This window comes from Agelaius tricolor, unplaced genomic scaffold, assembly GCF_023055355.1.
Source record: "Agelaius tricolor isolate 1412-34295 unplaced genomic scaffold, bAgeTri1.0.p SCAF_6, whole genome shotgun sequence".
NCBI classification, from domain to species: domain Eukaryota; kingdom Metazoa; phylum Chordata; class Aves; order Passeriformes; family Icteridae; genus Agelaius; species Agelaius tricolor.
Genome location: NW_027269266.1, coordinates 47,629,310 through 47,647,057, shown reverse-complemented (window position 1 = coordinate 47,647,057; position 17,748 = coordinate 47,629,310). Strand labels below are relative to the sequence as shown.

The 17,748-nt window shown below is 38.5% G+C and overlaps 1 protein-coding gene across 24 annotated transcripts in view; it reads right to left on the bottom strand.

Annotated features, from left to right (window-relative positions):
• The window catches only part of CLASP2 (cytoplasmic linker associated protein 2), a 145,970-nt gene that overhangs the window by 115,618 nt on the left and 12,604 nt on the right, over positions 1 to 17,748 (bottom strand). For 22 of the 24 annotated variants that reach the window (XM_071429706.1, XM_071429705.1, XM_071429732.1 and 19 more), the window contains exons 3-6: positions 5,975 to 6,078; positions 2,570 to 2,661; positions 2,174 to 2,249; positions 595 to 692 (exon numbers count right to left, since the gene is read on the bottom strand). In XM_071429706.1, coding sequence (XP_071285807.1) covers positions 595 to 692; positions 2,174 to 2,249; positions 2,570 to 2,661; positions 5,975 to 6,078 — 370 coding nt within the window. Of the gene's footprint in view, positions 1 to 594; positions 693 to 2,173; positions 2,250 to 2,569; positions 2,662 to 3,246; positions 3,291 to 3,310; positions 3,491 to 5,974; positions 6,079 to 17,748 lie in introns of those variants that run through there. The other 2 variants (XM_071429729.1, XM_071429721.1) reach the window with 2 other exon arrangements.

Genomic DNA, 17,748 nt, shown 5'->3' with positions numbered 1-17,748 from the left:
ACACCCTATTTAGGTATTGGAAAGTGCTCTGAAGTCTCCTAAGAACCTTCTCTTAGGAGAGTTAAGTTTTAGCTCTTAGTTTAGTTTCTTAGATGGGTCTGATAAGGCACTCATCTGATACTCTCTCTGAAACCAAGTAGTAGACATATTCAGCTTTATCAAAAAGAAGTGAGATGGAGGTGATGGTAAAGTGGTATGCTAATATCTAAGGGGTTAACACATTTTAGGAAGTATAAAATGTCTTAACAATGAATTTTAAAGACTTTATGGAATAAACAGTCTTTCTTACGAAGTGCAATTTCAAGCTCTGTCTAGCTTTCTTAATTAATCAAAGGTAGAAACAAAACAATGTTTTGTTTCATATAAACTAATATAATACTAATAATAATAAAAACAAATTTTCGTTCATATAAACTAATCAACACAACACAATCAGGAACTCTAGTAACATCATACTGAAAGGCAAAACTAACTAGAATATAGAATAAAAACTACAGCAATTTTAAACCACAGTTTTTAGTGAGTTTAAAGTTCAGATAAAAAACAGTAAAACATAAATGGCTCAGAATTACAAAATCAGAACAGCTAGCTCACCTTCCAGGAGGAATTCCTCTTTTTGTAAGATCTATTCGTACTTTCTCTCCCACATGTCTATAAACCTCTACAATGGCTAGTATGGCAGCATCTCTCACCTGTGAACAGTTTAAATTGTTAATTTCAGGGTTATAGAAACCAAAACAACATTTGCTGACAGGCCACTCATCTTAGAGTTTCTATGGCCCTGTATGCCAATTCAGTTGAAACAGTGAGGGTGAAAAGGAAAGGAAATACAACTGTTATATGAAGATGGTATTTGTTCCAAGTTAGAGAGCATGTCCAGATGGTAAAAAATCCTAGAAATAACAGCTTTAGAGGGAATTTCTGGATCTGACATAAGAATAGCATTTGTGGAAAAAATGTGCTTTATCTAGGACTCGCTCACAGCAGGCAATACTTTCAAAAGTTAGCTCCTGCACTCAGTCTTGACATTTCATCTTGCTTTCATCTGTTTTGACACACAGCAAGGTCCTTCTGGAAGACTAAGACTGCCCACAAGAGTGGACCAAAGTGATCAGCATTTTCTTTATTTATTTCAACTGGAATCAGGTGGCATGACATCAGCACAAGAAAGGGAATAGGGCAGGAGAGTGGAAGGGGAAAGAACAGGGGAAAGAAAGGAGATAGAGTGCCTCTTCAAAAATTTTAAACCATGGTCATCACAATAAAAACTGCCAAAAATGCATTTTAGTAAATGCCATTTTTCACTATAAAGAATGTCTGGAATTAATTTAGTATTGTTCTTTGCAGCAGTTCAAACTAAACATACAATTGCTCTAGCAAGATGTGAACTACATCTTTACTAACGATCAGCAAACAGGACAAATTCTCAACAGAATTCCTCTAGAACAGAACAGTGCTACGCAGCACAGGGGAGATAAGAACTTTGCTGCATTCAGAAATTAAGTATAAAGACCAATCCTGTTTAAAAGTCCATCTCCTACCAATGTTATCTTCTCTCTTATTATATTCATAGTCTTTTCCCTCAAACACAACTTCAGATAAATCAAGATATTTTAACTGTTTCCACCGGAAGATTTTCTGAAGTTCAGACGTCACCATTATGAACTACTTCCTGATTTTCACTGCAGATGTTTTTGCTTACTTTAATGATTTTAATGACAGTCCTTGTTCTTAAATACCATTTGGGTTCCAATCGGAAAATAATTATACATAATGTTAACTTCAGCAAATTCAGCAAACTAGCGCAGGTTTCATATAAGGGCTGCTTCTGGAGGTAATTTTTTGTGTCAATAGCTTACTTTTTTATTTATTTCCTTTCAGCATGCTCTGTAAGAAACAATTACTTTCAGCAATTACTAGTTTCAACTTCTGAAGACAAAACTAAAGGGACCAGTATATCGTGATATTGCTGCCTTTGCAACTCTACTTGGATCTTCCAGTGAATGGACTGATTAAGAAGAAATTGGGCTTGCTTTTTCTCATGGTAGAAAATAATGATCTGCTGCACACAAGGACTCTTATCGGCTTTTCTTTCAATACTTATATTTATTTTGCTTTCACTGCTCTGTCAAAGTATAGTTGTTCAAGGCCCAGTAAGTACTGAAATCCTTACCTGACTGTTGGAGTCACCAAATGCTATACACAGATGTGGTACCAACTTGCTGAGGATTAATGGCTGCGCACCGTAACTAAAAAAAAAAAAAAAGAGGAGTGTTTTTTAAGAAAAAAACAGAAAATTATTTTTGCAGAAGTGAACTTTTGGCTTAGATTTCATAGAATACAAACTGACATCAATCAAGCTCTGCCCCTCTCTTACTAGTTCTTTATCTACGTTTAAATAAGGTAAAATTTCTGTAGCTTTAGTCTTTCTTTCAGACAGCCCACTACTTGTTTGATTTTTCCCATATATTAATTTAATTGAAGCAGACTCCCTAAAGGATTACTTTCAGAGAAAAATGATATTCAGAAGGATAGAACCGTTACATCTCCATAGAAACAAAAAGCTTACATGTTTAAGGTAGCAACAAGACACAAACACACTCCTTCTCGGGATCGGTAATTCTTGTGTTTAAAACCAACAGCAAGGCGTTCCCAAATGTACTATAAAAGCAGAAATAATGGTCTTTAATTACCAGGAGCACAATACAACATAATTCTATTCCATATAATTACATTCATAATAGTTGCAAAAAAAAATAACAGGCAGGTCAACTGGAAAAGTGATAAAATTAACTTATGAAATGCACAATATGGAACACAACACAGATTAATTCTACACCGAAACCAATTCCTAAAAAAAAGTCCTTCAGCAATCTAGCTGAGTATTTTCCTTGTTTAACAAACAGCTCTTAAAACATACAGAATTGTTACAGTTAATGCACACAAAACAAACATTAACATTACAAACTACTGACTCAAGCAGAAGTTACTATATTCTTTTTGCTTCATATTCTGTTTCCCTGCCAAAATTTCCTCACATCCATTTTAGGTTGTCCTTATCCCTCCTCCTGCTGTCCCACTTCTCCCTTACTTTTGCTTTAGATCTATTTCTTCATTTTTTGATTATTTTCTTGCCCTCTCGTTCTAATTCCTGCACTTCCATTTTTGCTCTGCTTTCGGTTCTCCTCTCCGTGCTGCTGCCGCTTCCTGTGGTACGATCCCTGGGCTCGCTGAACCCTCGCTCACCTCCTTGCGCACTCGTTTTCCTCTGCCCGCCCTGGCTCTCTGCCTGCTGCCTTTATCCCCTCACCTTTCCATCTCCTTGCCGTGCTCTAGCCGTGTATCAGGGTGTTGGAAGCACAAAGGTGGAGCAGAGGAGCTGGGGGATTCTCCCTGGGAGCAGATGCACGGGCTCAGCCTGCAGCTCGCCCCAGCTGCAGCGCTGCCATTGCAGCCCGGCCAGCATCCGGGCAGCGTTGCCTAGCGATGGATGGCTGCACACTGCCAGGAGCTGCACACTTTGCAGCCCAGGCACCTCCCTCCCGCCAACTGCACCCCGGAGTGCTGCAACTGCAACCTATAATGACGCCACACAAAGCTGCTAAAATGTATTACATACTAATTATTGCAATCGGCTTTCTGGAAAAAAAAAAATAATAAAGCCTTCCCAAACAGCTGTTGATCAAGAGAAACAGAGCATAAGAGCAGGGAATATGCACCCTCTTTATTAATGAGGTAGCACGCTTCAGAGCAGACATAAAATTTTCCAATTAGTGCCCTGCTTGATAATTTTGTCCCATCTGGGTTTTTTGTTTGTTTGTTTTATACTTCATTGCATTTAGAGAAAACAAACCTTAGATGAGCAGGATATGGCTTGCCAAAACTGCATAGCTTAAAAACAAAGAACAGGATTTTATGGAAGAAAACATCCTTCCAATTAACCCACTGTCATGGACAAACGTGGGAAAAAGGAAATCTCATTGCTGGATGTATAAAAATACAGGTAGAGAGGGAACTTCAGACTACTGAAATAAAGCAGACAAAAGAGAAATTTTGTCTTTCACTGAATTATTCCTTAAGAACTAAATTTTTTTCAGCACAGAAATTCAAATGGCTGCTTAGAAATTTTAACTCTTGCAAGTTCCTAGCAAGAGTTGATGTAAACCTCTCTTTGCCCCTTTCATGCACATTTATACCACCTATATTTTTATGCCTTCCTGCCCATAAACAGCTACATCTAGTTCTTGCTCATAAACTAAATAAAAAAACCCCAAACATCTAAAACAAGTAAAGGGATTTAACGGCAGGACAAATTAAATATTATTCAACAACATTCTAGAAGAGGCAAGTTGACTAGAAAGATATTTACAGGACTTATCTTCAAACAATTATTCCATTCAGCTCTTCTAAAGGGATACTTCACTACAGCAGAGAGCCTAAAGCTCTGTATTTCAGTGTTGGAAGCACAGGAAAGACTCTGCTGTTTTGGTCCCTGCTGCAAGGATGATTGATGCTCTTCATCCAAAGTTGTAATGACCCATAAGCTCTCCTGAGAGCAGACAACCACAGTGAGGCTTCTCCCACCCTGGGGGAGCTACCAGGAGAGCCAGACCTTGTCTTAAACACACATGCTCTTCCTTGGACCCTACAAACCTCATATGCATTCTGACACAGCATCATCTTCACAGGGGATGGAAACTTCCTTCCATCACCTCTATGTACAGCCTAACAACTCTGCACAAAGACTGAACAACAATGTACAACTTTCCTGACAAGGGTTTAGCACAAAGCAACTACCATCAATTTCTTTATCAGCAACTGAAGGTATCTCCAAGGTGCTCTGCTGTGCACTTGTCCAAATGCTCTTGCTGTGGAGGTGCTGGTCTGTATGCCAGGTATTTGGGAGCATTTTGGGCACAGTAACATGTCATTTATGAACTGCTGGCACTTTGACACAAAAAAATACTGCCAGGTCTTTTGGTCAATAAATATGACTGACACTGCAGCTTGTGAATAGATAAAGGAAGGCCTTTGTGGATGATATTACTAGACCCTAATGCCTAAATCCCAACCAGACCTGTAGCCAAAGGGAGATAAACATGTTCTGTAATAGCCTAGCATGCTACACGTTTTAACCGACAAACAAAGCAACTGACAATAATTTTCTCACTCCAGATGAAGTCCACAACATCTTATTCACTGCATACAAACATTCAAACTTGAATCTTTGAATAGACAAAGCCAGGAATTAGCACATACAAAAACCCTTTTTTTTCCCTATTGACCACTAGAATTAGAACTCAGAGCTTCCTCAGGAATTAAAAACTCAAATAGTAAGTTCTTATTCACATCCAGGGTCTCACATCACTATTCAAGAATATAATCTTGTTAAACAATCCTCCATTTTTCAGACTTGCAGAGTCAAGATAGAAGATTAAGCACTCAGAAGCCACATAATGCTTAGAACTGAAGGTTGAGTTAAGCAACCCTCCTTACAACCAAAAATGACAAGCCAAAGGGCAACTTATCCCCACCTCAGTTTATCCATGATTCACAGAGCATCATTGTCATACAGCTAGAAGGCCAGGTTCTCTTAAATTAGAAAATGTGCACCTTAACTGTAGGACTAGTCCTTCATGTTCAAGTACAAATCTAATTTTAAATAAATTTGGAGCTATTTAAACTTGTTTATTCCCACTGTCCAAACCCAGAAAATCCTTTAATTAACAAAGCCCTGTCACATGCCATAAAAACATCTACTCAGAATTAAGCTATGATGTGCAAAATATGCAGAATCACATCATGCCAAGATTTTTATCTTTAGCTGAACAATACATCAGTGTCAATCCATTAAGAGTATCTTTAACATTTACACCATTAACAGTGGCAATAACATTGTGACATGTTCAGAGTTCATACAAAAGTCATAAGCTCACTGGAGGCTTCCATCTGAATCTGCATTAAGCAATCATACCATGGGTGGTGCTGCTTCACTCATCAGTTTCAATATAAGATTCTGTGCTTGCTCTCGAACTTGGTCTTTGGCATCTCCCATACGATCTATCAAAGCCAGGAGAACTACAGAAAGACAGGGAAAAAAAGAGAAAATAAAAAAATATTAAACACCCAATGAAGATTTTCTAATGCTTAAAGGTATTTTTTTGAAACAGATGAAATATACATGTCATTCAAAAATAAAAGATGAGTTTAAGTAGGCCACAATATTTTAAAGCCTCAAGTGCATTTCTCAGTATTTTATAAGACTAACAACAAATGCATAAGACTGAAATGGAAGAAAATAGTAACTTTCAACAGGTTAAAAAGAAACCAAGACTCCCATGTTCAAAACTGTGTGAATGACTTGCATTTCATCTTCAAAAGTGTTCCAGTTAGCTTCAGAATGTCTGGCTTTTCTAAAAAATAACGCTAGGCATGGTGAGTGGCAAACAATTGGAATAGAAGTATACAACTATTTTAAAATCAGTGACTTTGCTGCTTATTTTAAGAAAATCAAAAGTTCTAAATCCTTTTATTCACACAGTGTATCTTCAGGAAACCCAGCCTTACTTCAGTACAAGCAGTTAAAAATTGCTCTGTTAAAACAAGCATCCTCAAACAATATTTAAGGAAAATTGCACGACAGCTGATGATTTCACACCCTAAAAATAAGTAAAAATCAAAATCAAGGGACTTGCCAATTCTTTTTGTTTGCTTTTCCAGACAGAAGTTTATAATTAGATAAATCAGATAAATTAATGCTATGACATTAGGAAAGATATCCCAATGAACACATAGCCAGCTCCATGCTGTGCAAGACACGCTGCTGTACTGGTTCCCAATCCTCCATCTGTGACCAACCCTTTGTGAGATTCTTCCCCCCAGTGCTTTCAGTACCACTTCTTCTAAATGAGGGGTGATGATACCGAGTGTGCTGCTTTCCTTCAGGAAGCACAACTGATGGAGTTGGTGGAATTGGTGGAGATGTCATCCCTCACAGGACAGTGATGTAAGGTACTCCATGTAAAAAAAAAAATCTTCACAGCTAAATAACTTTTTGCTATATTTGGTACATCACTGAACACCTGAGAATATTTTGCAGTTACTGCCTGACCTCAACAGACTGCTAAAGAATTTCTACTCACTAAACAAATAACTGTATTTGGCTATTGTTTGAAAGGCAGATCTGAAGTCATTTTACCAGTACTTAATAATATTATAGTAATAAGCAAACAATAGATTTGCCAGCAAAATAAAGGGAAGAGAGTCATACATTCTGAGGAGGTTCCCAGAGTCCCCTGTTCCTACATCAAAACAGCAGCCACGATTATTTCTGACAAATACACTGCTGAAGTTGGAATTTCCCCCCCCGCGATACCTGAAGGCTTTCTTAGTGTCCTAATCTGAGTATTTAATTCTACTGGTTCTGGATAGTCCACTGACATCTTCAGCCACCATTACCAAGGTTTTGTGCTTTTCATCTATCTTCTCTACCCTTCCTCCTCTGAAGAAATTAGTACAGCTACTTTTGTTTTACAGTTTGAAAAGAAAAGTTTGGGGGTTTTTTGTTTGGGTTGGATTGTCATTGTTTTGATAGTGTGAGACTTTGTCTTTATGGTTTGGGCTTTTAAGGAGTGTTTCTGTTTTGTTTGGTGGTTGGGTTTGGTTTTGGGGTTTTTTCCCATTTTGTGAACAGAGAAAAAAGTCGAGACCTTAAGAAGTTATTTTTGGGAGTACACAGCTGACCACTCCCATGAACTTCCAATCACTCATATTACACATCACTGATTACATTTTCCTTGCCAACAGTACTTTCTGTGTCCATTTCCAGCACTTCTGAACTGACCCTGTCCCCATTCCTTACAGTACTAGTGATGTCTCTACACTGACCTGACTGCTGGGCAGCTGAAGGCAATTCTGGCTTTACAGAGAAGGAAACAAACACAGCCAGTGCCAGTTCTGCGGGAACACGGCTCCTTTGTGACTAATTAGCACTCTGAGTCATTTGATGGAGCTGCAGATACCAGGGCTCTGCTCAAATCACCACGACAAGCACAGAGAACAGCTAGGAGAAGCTGCTGAACAGAGATGAGGTCACTGAGTTAAACTAAGCCATGACACAGCCCCCAGATTTCAGTGTGTGCAGCTACTGAACACAGCAGCCTTTGCCACTCCTGGAGCTCTGACAGAGGGACAACACGCTGTGGGAGCTTTTAAAGGGCCCCAATGGCTGCAGGCTTGGCTTTTTTCCCCCTAAAAGCTCAAGTTTCTGTAAGACCCCTTAAAAGGCATGATACATTCTATTTGCACAAGACAAAAGAAATTACGCTGTTGAATGCTGGCAACCACCAGCTGGTTTCCAGTGTGGCTGTTCATCTTCTCTGTCAGAATAAGCTCCAACAGGAAATCATTGGAAGTTGGGTTTCCTATTGATCAAGTTTCAAAACAGAACATCATTTTGGCTGCTACTTTTCCTTTAAGATGTACAAGCTTTCTCACCAGCATTACTGAATTAGTGTCTCTCATTATACTGCAATGCAAATAAATGCATTTGGTTTTTCCTGGCATGAGCCTGCAAACTCAACAATCTGAAACAGATGTCAGAATTAAAAGAAGGGTGACAAAGAAGAAGTAGGACCATACATGAAGACTGTATTCAATATGGCAGCCTCCTAACAAATTACTCAATGAGGTGTATAATTTGTCACATGCAGTCTGGACTGAACAATCCTACTGCTTTATATTAACCTTATCCATCTTTTATCTTCTGTTGCCTAGATTCTTAAATTATTTCAAATGGATTTTAGAAAACCTAATAACATAAGACATCTTTCTATTATTTATTTCTGCTGATATGCAGAAAAAAACTACAGTAAATTTAGGAGACTGATTCCTTTTGCAGCTGTTGTTTATTTTTTGTGAAGCACTATTTCATTCAACTTGCCTTTTCGCCACATTTTAGCATGTTGTCAAAGTTTCTTACCACTTCCAGCCACTCCTGAGGTTTTCCTGTTAAGATTTCTACATTGCAGAAATCTCATTCTCCCAAGGATTTCCTGCTAAGATTTCTACATCACAATTTTACAGGTTTTGATTACTGAACAAAACCTAAAAGTGTTAGCAAAATATTCCACAGCAGACATAAATTCTACCAGATCTACCTCAAACTGACCAGATATTTCATAGTCACAGAATACTCTGAGTTGGAAGGGATCCATCAGGATCATTGAGTCTGACTCCTGGCCCTGCACAGGACACCCCAAGAGTTGCACCATGAGCCTCAGTTCATTGTCCAAACACTCTGTGGTGGTCACAGCACCAAGCTCTGTCACGCTTGGTGCTGTGACCACTTCCCTGGAGAGCGTGTTCCTCTGGGCAAAGAACCTTTTAATGATATCCAAATTTAACTGCTCCTAGCTCAATTTCAGGCCATTCCCTCAGGTCCTGTTGCTGTTCAGCACAAAGCAGAGACCAGTGCCCTCCCCTCCTCTTCAGTTGCAGACTGCCATGTGGTGTCTCCTCAGTCTCCTCCAGGCTGAACAGACCAAGTGACCTCAGTGACTCCTCACACAGCTTCCCCTCCAGACTCTTCACCATCCTTGTTGGCCTCCTTTGGACACTCTCTAATGATTTAATGTCTTTTTTATGTTCTGGTGCCCCAAACTGCCCTCAGCACTTGAGGTGAGGCCACTCCAGGGTAGAGCAGAGCAGGACAATCATCCCCTTTAACTGGCTGACAATGCTTGTGCATTTACATCTGAGCTGCTATTTATGCCTTTTTCCTTTCTATTATATCCATACCAGAGCTTATTATACCATCAATTTCTTTTTCCATTGCCTTCCTTCTCTTATCTCAGTAAATCAGAATAAATTTTCCTTTATCCAAATTCATCAAATAATTTTATCATCACTAGTTGGGACAGTAGATGCATGAGTAAAGGCCAAAACCAGCCTTCAGAGTCAGAGAGCAGCCTGAGAGATTAAATATTTATTTCCTCTACTAGGATTGAAAATAAGACAAGTAAATTGCAGAAATTGCCTAGAACAACAATGTATTTTTAAAAACCTGAGCAGTTTAACTATATGACCCCTGCAGCAAAGAATGCCATAGGTAGCACAAACAATTTCCCTCTGTTAAACTTTCATAAGAGTTCCTTCTGGAGCTTTTCAGTTTGTATTGTTGCTTTTTCTTCTCCTCTGACCACTTACAGCTGCTGCTCTTTTTACACCTGTGGTCATTTTAAGTCTCAGGTCTACCTATTTCTATGATAGGTATTTAGATAGTCCATTACTACAGGCTTAGAAAAAAGCATTAAGCAAAAAGGAATCTTTATTGAGGAAATGTTATCAATGTTGGCAAAAATTCTGTTACTAAAAAGAAATGTCTTTGAGGACAGAAAGAGATTAAACCTAGGCAGCAATATCTTCCTTGTTTCCTGAGAAACCTTGCCAGCTCAGGCAGCAGCAGTGAACAGCTGTCATTAAAAAGGAGGGAGGGAAAGAGCTGCCCCTGCAATTAGGGCAGTCTCTGTTCTGGGCAGGATGCACAGGAGAGAAAAGGATCCCACAGAGCCAGCCACAGGGCCAGCCTGACAGATCCATGTGCTCAAGGGGCTACTTCTAAGCAAAGAATCATAAGCAGGCTCTCAGAGAGGGCCTCAGTGCTCCCCTCCTCAACATAAAGTCCTGGCCAGTTTAATCAACAGCAATTTCAGACACTAATGTGCTTCTTGGGGTCTCTCCAGGAGCTAATTAAAAAAAGCATTAGTGGGATTAATGACAAATACTGTTCATCATCAGTAGCAGAGAGGAAGAAACAAAAGCTTTTTTTATATGATCTATCCAAGTGCCTATCAAGGTGTCAGTCTCAGGAACATGAGAACAGTCTCAACGGCCAAAGAGTTTCAAGAGGTGTATTAAACCTGAAAGAAAAGTAGAAGATTGAGAACAAATATTCATGGCATCTTCTGAAATTTTTAAGCTCTAAGCTAGGCTTTTTACATAACTAGAATTAATTAGAATCAAGCTGAAAGCAAAGAAGGCCAGGATTTCTCTGCTCTGAGTTAAAAGCACTGCATTTCTAGGTGTCATACACTGAAATGCCCATGGACAGCAAGCAGAAGGTATTTTAAATCACAACTTACCACTCAGGCATGGATCATTTCAGGTAAAATGAATTCCCACTACTAATAAACTCCAGCACTAGCTAGCCAGGACCAAAAAAAAGCCCCAAAAAACCAAAACACCTACATAGATTTTTACTATTTTCTTTTTTAACTGAAACCTCAGAGAATCTAATCACAAAGATGAAAAAAGTTATGGCTTTAATCAGTTATGACCTTCAGCTGTGACCATTAACTAAAGAGGAAATAAAAAAAAAAATTAAGGATTTTCTGAGGTGTTGTAGGAAGTCAGTATTTTTGTTACATCTAAAAATATAAAAGCAGCTATTATGGAGGAAAAAAAAATACAAATAATGGGCTATCCACTAAATGCCTTTTCCAAAAAAGAAAAAAAAAAATGAAACAGTCAGCATTTTATTGTTTAAGAAAATCCTACAACAATCTAACACAGCTTTTCCTGAGGTCAGTAAGCTATAAAATGAAAAGGCAATATCAGACAAAACACCTGACTTGCCTTTAGATGCAACAAGGCATCCTTGAGACAAGACATCTTTTATATAAATAGAAAAGCCTGCTTTACTTTATCTGAACAACTCAGTTTCTTGAGTTATTTAATTTCCAAGTTTTCTCTAACGGCATAGCTGGGCCATTTTTTAAGCTAAGACACGGAACAGATAATTTTGAAGGTCCCTTCCAACCTAATTATTCCAAGTTTTATGTGTAGTTGTTCTGCAAGCATTTTTAATCTTGAATCCTCAGCAGAACATGCCTTTAGTCTCAACATTTCAATTAAATTAATCAAAATGAAAAATAAGAATAAAATTAAGTCAGGAACTAACACCTGAAGATCCAGCATTTTTTTGCATGTCATATATCCATGGTAGCTCATCCTAATACAGTTCTTGGTCTTCATGGATTTCATGGATTTTCAAAGCATTTCTCCATACCACATTAAAACCACTTATTAGAGAGTCACAGCTTGAATAAACTGCACACTTGAGTCTTTTCCACCCAAACATTCAATCATTAAGTAAGAGAAAAAGCAAAAACTTACAATTTGGGTGTCACTTACTAAACACTGATTTCCTCAAACAAGTATTTCCAAATTCTTGGACTAACTGCTTTCAAATCAAATTCACTCAAAAACTTAAGGCATGTTGCAAGCCCTTACAACTGCTTTAAAATACATCAGGTAACACAGAACCATTTAAGTCAGAAAAGCTCTTTTAAGATCATCATAGCGAACCACTAACCCAACATTGTCAAGGCCACCACTAAACCTTGTCCCTCAGTGTCACATCTACAGGAGACTTTCAAATACCTCCAGGGGTGGTGACTCACCCTCTTCCCTGGCCAGTAACAGTGCTTGACAACATTTTTCCTCATATCCTATCTAAATCTCCCCTGGCACAACTTGAGGCCATTTCCTTTTGTCCTATCACTTGTCTCTTGGGTGAAGAGACCAACCTCCACCTTGCTACAACCTCCTTGCAGGTAGTTACAGAGAGCAATAAGGTCACCCCGAGCCTCCTTTTCTCCAGGCTACAGAATCCACAGCTGTTCCTCATCAGCCCCTTCCCCAGCTTTGCTGCCCTTCTCTGGACATGCTCCAGCCCCTCAATGTCCTTCTAGCAGCGAGGAGCCCAAAACTGGACACAGGATTCGAGGTGTGGCCTCACCAGTGCCAAGTACAGGGGACAATCACTGCCCTGCTCCTGCTGCTCACACTACTCCTGATACAGGCCAGGACACCACTTACCTTCCAGGCCACCTGGGCACACACTGGCTCATGTTCAGCCACTGTCAACCAACACTCCCAGGTGCTCTTCCTGCAGCTCTGCCTGGGCTTGTTGTGACCCAAGTGCAGGACTTGGCATTTGGCCTTGCTGACCCTCAAACCATTGGCCTCAACCTGCTGCTCCAGCCTGTCCTGACCCCTCTGCAGAGCCCTCCTACCCTCCTGCAGATCAACACTCCTGCCCAGCTTGGTCTGATCTTCTAACTGTCTGAGTGTGCCTTTCATTCCCTTGTCCAGATAATGGATAAAAATATTAAACAGAACCAGCCCCAGTGCTGAGTCCTAGGGAATACACTTGCCACCAGTCACCAACTGGATTTAACTCCACTGACCATCAACCTCTGGGCTCAGCCAGCCAGCCAGTTTTTAAGCCACTGCTCATGTTCTGGATGGGTGCACTCTTCAGCCACAGTTGCAGGCTTCATTGGTACAATAAATTTGATGGAGCGTTTCAATTAGTCTGAGGACACTAATTTAAACGCTCTTCCAACACTTCTAGAAACTACCTGGTAAAAAATTTAAACACTTAAAATTTGTTTCACATGTTAATATATGGCACTACAACTATCTTCCAAAACTATTTTTGCCCGGTGGTTTCTTTTCATAGTAAGATAAATTTGAAACTACTATTAGACATATAAACACATTTACATATGGAGTTTTTGTGTGTAAAATGTGTATCCCTATTGGGACTTTTACATACAGGTACATACACAAATATAATCTGTGTCGTCATTTTAACTGTCAATTACATTTCCTTTAATTTTCAGGTAAGTACAATATTTTGCAACATTTTGTAGGGTTGTATGTAAAAGCTAGTGACAATACAGTTATGTAACAGACTAATGGACAGTTCAATATATGCAGAAAAATATGTCATGGTTTAATACTGCACTGTAAAACTGAAACAAATTCTGTTTCCTTTACTGTATTATTTTAATTATTTTAGTAATACCTTTACTATATTCTTTCTTTTCCTTTTGACAATAAGGAGAAGGCCAAGTCATATTCACTTGTTTTAGACAACAAAACTAAAAGTCTGAGCAGACACTTTTCCCAGAAATCCTATCATCAGACACATATGCCCATAATTCTAATTGTCTCTTTTATTTTGGATATATACAATTATTTTAATAATTATGTCATCACCTGGGAAAAGAGACTGTGATATAGTAATTATGTACTCTTATGTAAAATCTCTTTTAATCACAGAACAAGCAGTAGTTTTAAATACCAAAAGATGTAACACTCAAACACTGCTTTATTTTTCCCAGAATACAAACACAGTCTTATGAAAGAACACATACCCCGGTATTTATTGCTTTCAAAGTATTTTCAAAGATTTTAAGTGGAAGTACTAAAAGAAAGATTCCAAATTTGTGTGTCTAGACTCCCAGAACACTGATGCCAGCTGCAGAGCACGCTCATTGTTGTTAATCATAAGAGGGTAACACCTTATAAGAAATTTAGTGCAACATTGGACAGTTGCCTAGGAAACTGAATTAAGTCTCTTATCAGGCATTATTCTTCAATACATGCTCTTTGGAATACTGGAAGGTATCTGCTCTACCACTTTTGTATTGGTTTTGCCCAAATGTAAATATATGTAGGTTGAAAAGACTGAAGTAATAGTAAAGCATTCATGTTTTTCACTTCATAGCAGAAGCCTGTAATGTTTAAGGGGGTGAATATTCAGTGACATTAGCTGTCCTCTGCACTTAAGGAAATCCACCCCCATCAAAACAGAACAGGAAATTAAATTGGGATGGGGTGGGAAAAGGTCGAATACGTTTTCCCATATTGCAGTTGGATAATGTGTTATTATACTTCCATCATTAACTGAGATCTGAATCACAAATAAAACCATCTCAGGGTCACCAAAATAAAACACTGTTTATTAAAAGAAAAATACATTTAAGGTTGCAGGTATGTTATAAGTGAAAACAGCTGTAAAATTGAAGCTTTACATAGAAAAGAGGCTGCATTGTATTTTAAAAAAAGCAGAGAACAAAGCAGGTAGGTATTTTACATCTATCCTGCTTTGCTGTAGTTATGGTGGAATCCCTATTTTTTTTGAGAATGGAAGTACCTACAATAGCTTACTGCAATAAATGAGAAGTTAACTATAGTTTGAATATTTCAAAGTAATAATTGAATTCCCTGGAAAAATTCTGTTATGTTTGCCTGCAAAAAGTAATACATTTACATTTATTTGACCAAAATAGAGAAAGTAAAAGCCTACCCTACAAATTACTATTAAGATGGTCTGTGGGACCTGAAGAACTTGCTGCTTAGCTGAACTACTTTGCTTACAAATTTCCCAACATTTTCAAGCTTAATTCCATGATTTTTGTGTTCTCCTCATATCACCTGAATGCACTGCACATCCACAATACACGATTATTTACCTCACTAACAATGTTCAGATCAAAGAATCACTTAACTGGACATAACCAAGCTTAAAAAAAAAAAGAAAAAAACAACAAAACCCCCCCTAAAATGGCAGTTTGCATAGAATACTTGCTTCTTGTCAAATGCATAACTGTGGATATGGATTGTATGAGGTTCAACAAGGCCAAATACTAGGTGCCCTATTTGGGTCACAACTACGCACTGTAGTGCTACAAGCTGGAGAAGCGTCTGGGAAGTCAAATGAAAAGAATGAAGTGGTACCTCACAGGGCTGTAAGAGCTCTCTGCAAACACCTGTGCAGAAGGTAACTCAGCTAACAGAGTGCAGTTGGACTTTCACACAGCTCTCAAGAAGGGGTCTTGCCCTAAGGACAGAGGCATGGAGCAAAGACACTGCCCTGAAGAGCGGGCCCCAAATCCCCCATCACTGCACAGGAAACAGGGTGTTGTAGTAGACAGTCTCATGCATGTATTAGGTCAATTTTCAGGAAGCAGCTATGCAACAGAGGAATCTATAATCAATAACTACAAAAGTAATAGATGACAAATACAAACAAATACAATTGCACCACTATGAACATATGTCACCTCTCTGGTATGGTGTGACAGATATGGCTTCCTTAACTCAAATGCACCCACAACAGAAAGGCACTGAAAGGGCAAACAGGTATATACAAGAAACAGCTCCATTGTGTCTTTGAGCTGAGGCAGAGGGAGGGATAGCAGAGGACAGGCATGGAAGAGATCAATAAATAGAAACTGGCAGTCAGGAAGGTACGAAATGTTGGCTCACCTCTCTAACACAAGATCTAGCAAGCACCAAGTTTTTCAGGCAATCAGCCCAAACAAGTTTTGCATACTTAAGTACTTCTACAGAACACTGCAAAACCCAAATGTGGGTCAGAAACTAAACAGAAAAAGCTGTAGGAAAACAAAGTGAAAGGGCAGACACTGAAGATACCATGTGCCTCAGCTGGCCCTAACCTGTAAGACTGCTGACAACTCCTACTGATGAAGGAGTTATCACTGCCTGTTTCTCCTGTCCTTACTTTCTTCTCAGGCATCTGCAAACAAATCACTGTCAAATACAAGTCTTTGGTCTGACTTACTAGAGTCAGATTACATTAGAAGACAAATCTGCAGAGTCAACAGAACATGATTTAAGAAACTCCTTAAGTTCTTTAAGTTTTTTTGAAGGAAGCAGTTCTCTGCTTCACCAATGTACTTTTAATTATTCTCATAAGCCCTGGACTACAGAAACCTGATACAGTTACAATAATGTTTTTATATTACTGCTTCACTGACAAAAACTGAATGATATTCCGATCGTGTTATGAAACTTGGAGAGAGAGCTAACAACTGAGGAGAATTCATATCACTCTTTTTAAAAGTAAGCTAAAATACTGTTTTCTGCCTTTACTGAGACTAAGATTTCTGTGACTATTAGGTTTGTTTATACAGAAGTTGATCATGAACAACAGTAACTTGCATATTCTAGAAGTCTTGATACTGGAGATGCTCTGAGGATCAGTTTCAGTTGAAAGCACTGCTTCTTAGCTTAACTGAAAAATACTTTGAGAATACACAGCTTCAGATGTTATGTGTGTTCAGCGGTCACCCAGTGCCAGTACTCTCTCTCTCTCCTCTGCTTTTCAATATAAATACTACTGAAATTTAAATATGCAGTTTGCACATAGTCTCACTCAACTACTGTGACAAGAAAAGCCCAAATCCACAAGAGGATTTTCAAACTATTCTCAGATAGTTCATACTTAAAACAACAGAGAAAAACTGAATAAGCTTCCCAACCATCCTTTAATAATGTGACTGTAATTTTAGGTTTTACAGAGTCTTAAAATAAAAACCAAAACTTAGCCAAACTCTGGAGCAAAACAGTGTTTATAGCTACAAATGGAGACTATTCAAAAATCAATACTGTGCATAGCACAATATGCCTCCAGTTCCCTTACACTGCTCCAATACAAAATTAACCAGCCAAAGAGAAGCTCTCCACAACAAAACAGATTTCAATTCTGTAGCACGCTACTGCAGTAGCTCCACAGAATACTGAAGTAAGCTTTCAATTAATTTAGTTAGCAGCTTGTCATAAATTATACTTTGTATTCCTGAACTTTGAAATTTTATTTCAAAGCTCTTAATAACAAAACTAGACACATAAAATTTTGACAGACAATTTGAGATAGCTGGGGATCAGGGAAAATGATGTAACTTACTCAAATTTTGAAAAAGGACATTCACTAGAAGCTTCTGTCAAAAACAGCCAGTGCTATAAAACCAACATTAATATCCTAATATCACTAGCTCTTTTCAAAGCCAGCAGTAAAATGAGTTGATAAGTGTAGTTTGCTTGTACCTCCCAGAAAAAAGGTCTCATAGTCCAACGCATGTAAATCCATTA